Source organism: Chrysochloris asiatica, unplaced genomic scaffold (assembly GCF_000296735.1).
Source record: "Chrysochloris asiatica unplaced genomic scaffold, ChrAsi1.0 scaffold00007, whole genome shotgun sequence".
Lineage (NCBI taxonomy): Eukaryota > Metazoa > Chordata > Mammalia > Afrosoricida > Chrysochloridae > Chrysochloris > Chrysochloris asiatica.
This window is the reverse complement of record NW_006408525.1, coordinates 28820115-28823083: the sequence shown is the minus strand read 5'-3', so window position 1 is coordinate 28823083 and position 2969 is coordinate 28820115. Positions and strand designations below refer to the sequence as shown.

Genomic DNA, 2969 nt, shown 5'->3' with positions numbered 1-2969 from the left:
CCAGCCCCGCCTCCCAACCGCGCAGTCGGGGGCGGGGCTAGATGACGGGGCGGGCCCTGAGGAAAACCCAGCTGGGGAGCTGGGTACCGGCGCACTGAAGTGACCCAAGGGGGCTCAGCCGGTACGGGACGGCCCGAGTGGGACCTGTTTAACTTCCTGGAGGGTGAGGGTGGGGCAGAATCGGGATGAAATTTCTGAGGGGTAGGGTCGGGGTGGCACATGCGTGAGGCTCGAGCCTTCTGTGTGCCCACGCGTGCACGTCAGTGTGCCAGTGCGGACACGCGCGGAGGCGGCCATCCACTTCCTGAACACGAGGGGGAGCGACATGGGAGGGAAAGGAGTCTTCTGGGTTCTGTATCCCTCCCTTACCCCCCAATCCCGGAAAGGGGTCTTGGGGAAATCGGGGTAAAGGACTCCACACACCCACCCTGACAATGGTGACATCATAGCTTTCTGTCCCCATGGCAACGAGTGGTCTGGTCCGGGGTTGTGGTGATTTAACAGCGGGCCTGGACTAGCGCGGACTGAGTTCCTTTTCCAAGCGCTGGGTGGAAAGTTTTGGAGGAGCTGCGTCCTCTGGTGGATGCTTCGGGAAGGCGGAAATGTGAAAGAAAAAGGAAGATAGTGACAGTCCGACTAGAGCCAGAACCAAGCCCTAAACGACTCGATCCAAAGTGTAACAATAATTAAGCCACCTTTTCGCATAGTATCTTTTATAGTTTTAAAGCGCTTCTTTTCCTCGATTCATTTTGTATTTAAACTTTGTTTAAATATAAAATGGATCACCATTTTACAGAAGGGAAAATTGAGGCAAGAGCATTCCCAACCAAAATCCCCGATAGAAACTTTTAAAGAAAGTCCCGGTCTCCATGCTTTCAGTTTGCGTCTTCAAAATCATACTAAATGCGAGTCTGGTCACTGCCTCTGGGTTACTGTACGGAGAATCAATGCCTGAGGAACAGCCTGCTTGGGTTCCCGTCCACAGGTGGTTGGCTTCTCAAATCTGATGTTAGTTCAAGTCTTGATTGTCCTTCAAACTGCTCCTTTAATTATTTTTTAATCTACATAGGTATATTGTGATAAAGTAAATCGAACTATGACCCCAAGAGTGCTTTCACGCGTGTCTATTGCTGACGTTCCTCTCATTTCGTGCTCCGGCGGCTAGGGCTGCCGCGGGCCTGGACCTTTAAGGGACACACGAAGCCCTGCCTTTGGCACCGCCCCCAGCTCGATGCCGAGCCCCGCCTCTCGCCTGCTACCGCGGCTCTTCGCGACTCGCGCCCCGCCCTCCTCAACTCTGTGCCCACGGTCCAGCTGTGCACGCAGGTCGGGAGTCCAAATCATGTCCGCCGAGAACGAGGCTTCGGAGGCAGCTACCATGGTGGTAGCTGCCGAGGCAGTGGCTGGGGAAGACACCTCTTCCCAGCCCCCAAAAGCCGATGCAACGGGAGATCCTCAGCCGCCGGCGGCCCCGGAGAAGGCTGCTACCGCCGCCTCGCAGCCGCCCCTGCGCTACCTGGTGCTCACCGGGTTCGGCGGCTACGACAAGGTGAAGCTGCAGAGCCGACCGGCCGCGCCCCCGGCCCCGGGCCCCGGCCAGCTGACACTCCGCGTCCGGGCCTGCGGGCTCAACTTCGCTGATATCATGGCCCGGCAGGGACTGTACGATCGGCTGCCGCCGCTGCCCGTCATCCCGGGCATGGAGGGCGCGGGCGTCGTGACCGCCGTGGGTGAGGGAGTTAGCGACCGCAAGGTGAGCGGGCAGGCGAGGCTAGGAAGGGGTGGCGGGGCTGGAGGGGCTGCGCCTACGGCGGGGCAGGTGGGCATGAATGGGCGGTGCTGGGGGTGTGGCAGGCAGGAGAAACTGGTTTGGACCCAGGTAGAAGGGCATGGGAAAGGACCCTATGTCCTGTCATTCCTGGAGAACTGGAACTGGAAAGAGGAAGAATGGCCTTATCACCCACTCCCCAACCATTTTCAGCTGCGGCCACCGCCCAGAAATGGGGAGGGGGGAAAAGAAACAATAAGGCGCCCTTGCGCATGCGCAGTGACCTTAGCGCACCCCCCCCCTTAGTAAAACCACACCTGTACCCCGACCGCCAAACACTCCCTGGGTAATTGTGGTCTGTGGCTCTTAGTGACGGTTAGCACCCCACTTTCTCCTGGGAGCTAGAGGTGCTGTGGAGTCGGGATTGGGCGGGGGTGCAGCGGCCATGCCAGAGTCCGAGTCACATGCAACCCCGTGGTCTGCGGGGGTGTGTGGTGGCCCCTCCCTGAGCAAGGTCTAGGAGATGGGACACGCCCTTCATGGGGGAGAGGGAGCCCTGCTAGCTTCCCCCACATACCTTCAGAGACCTTCCTCTGGCTGTCTGGCCTTGGGGTTGGGGTGGGGGAGGTGGGACTGGGACTCCAGATCTTTGTTTTGCGCTCTCTGTCTCCCATGACTCAGCCACGTGGCCCACCACCCTGTGGCTGACCTCTGGAAGGTCCATCAGAACCCTCCCCTGGCGGAGTACCCCTGCCTCAAAAACGCAGTTGTGTCCATTTGAACTGGGGTAGGAAGGAGTGGCACGGTGAGCAGGTTAGCCCAGCTCTGCCACTCTGTTTCTCCTTTCCATGTATCATTAATCTTGGCCACAGCCTCGGCACCGCACCGGCACCGGGAGAGGACCAAAGGACCAACTTTTGAGAGACCTAGGGTGAAGACACTGCATGCCACTTTTTAGGGTTTTGTTTTGTTTTTTAAAGAGAAGCCCGTTAGATGCAGACTTTGATGCTGCCTTCTTCCTGCCAGACACCAGATCCAAGTACTGGATTTCTCCTAAATGCAAACAGCACCTCCTTTGAAGGGCTTTACCTCAAATTCAGCTCCACTCTCTTTTAAATAACCCCGCTCTTGAGAAGATGCTAAGAGGAATATATATATATATATAGTGTGTGTGTGTGTGTGTGTGTGTGAAGATGGTGAG

At 57.3% G+C, this 2969-nt stretch overlaps 1 protein-coding gene across 1 annotated transcript in view; it reads left to right on the top strand.

Moving 5' to 3' along the window:
• The first annotated feature begins 1342 nt into the window (after positions 1–1342).
• The window catches only part of VAT1 (vesicle amine transport 1), a 5359-nt gene continuing 3732 nt past the window's right edge, over positions 1343–2969 (top strand). Inside the window, exon 1 of the mRNA XM_006832698.1 lies at positions 1343–1753. Within this exon, the coding sequence (XP_006832761.1) occupies positions 1343–1753 (411 nt within the window). The remainder of the gene's footprint in view (positions 1754–2969) is intronic.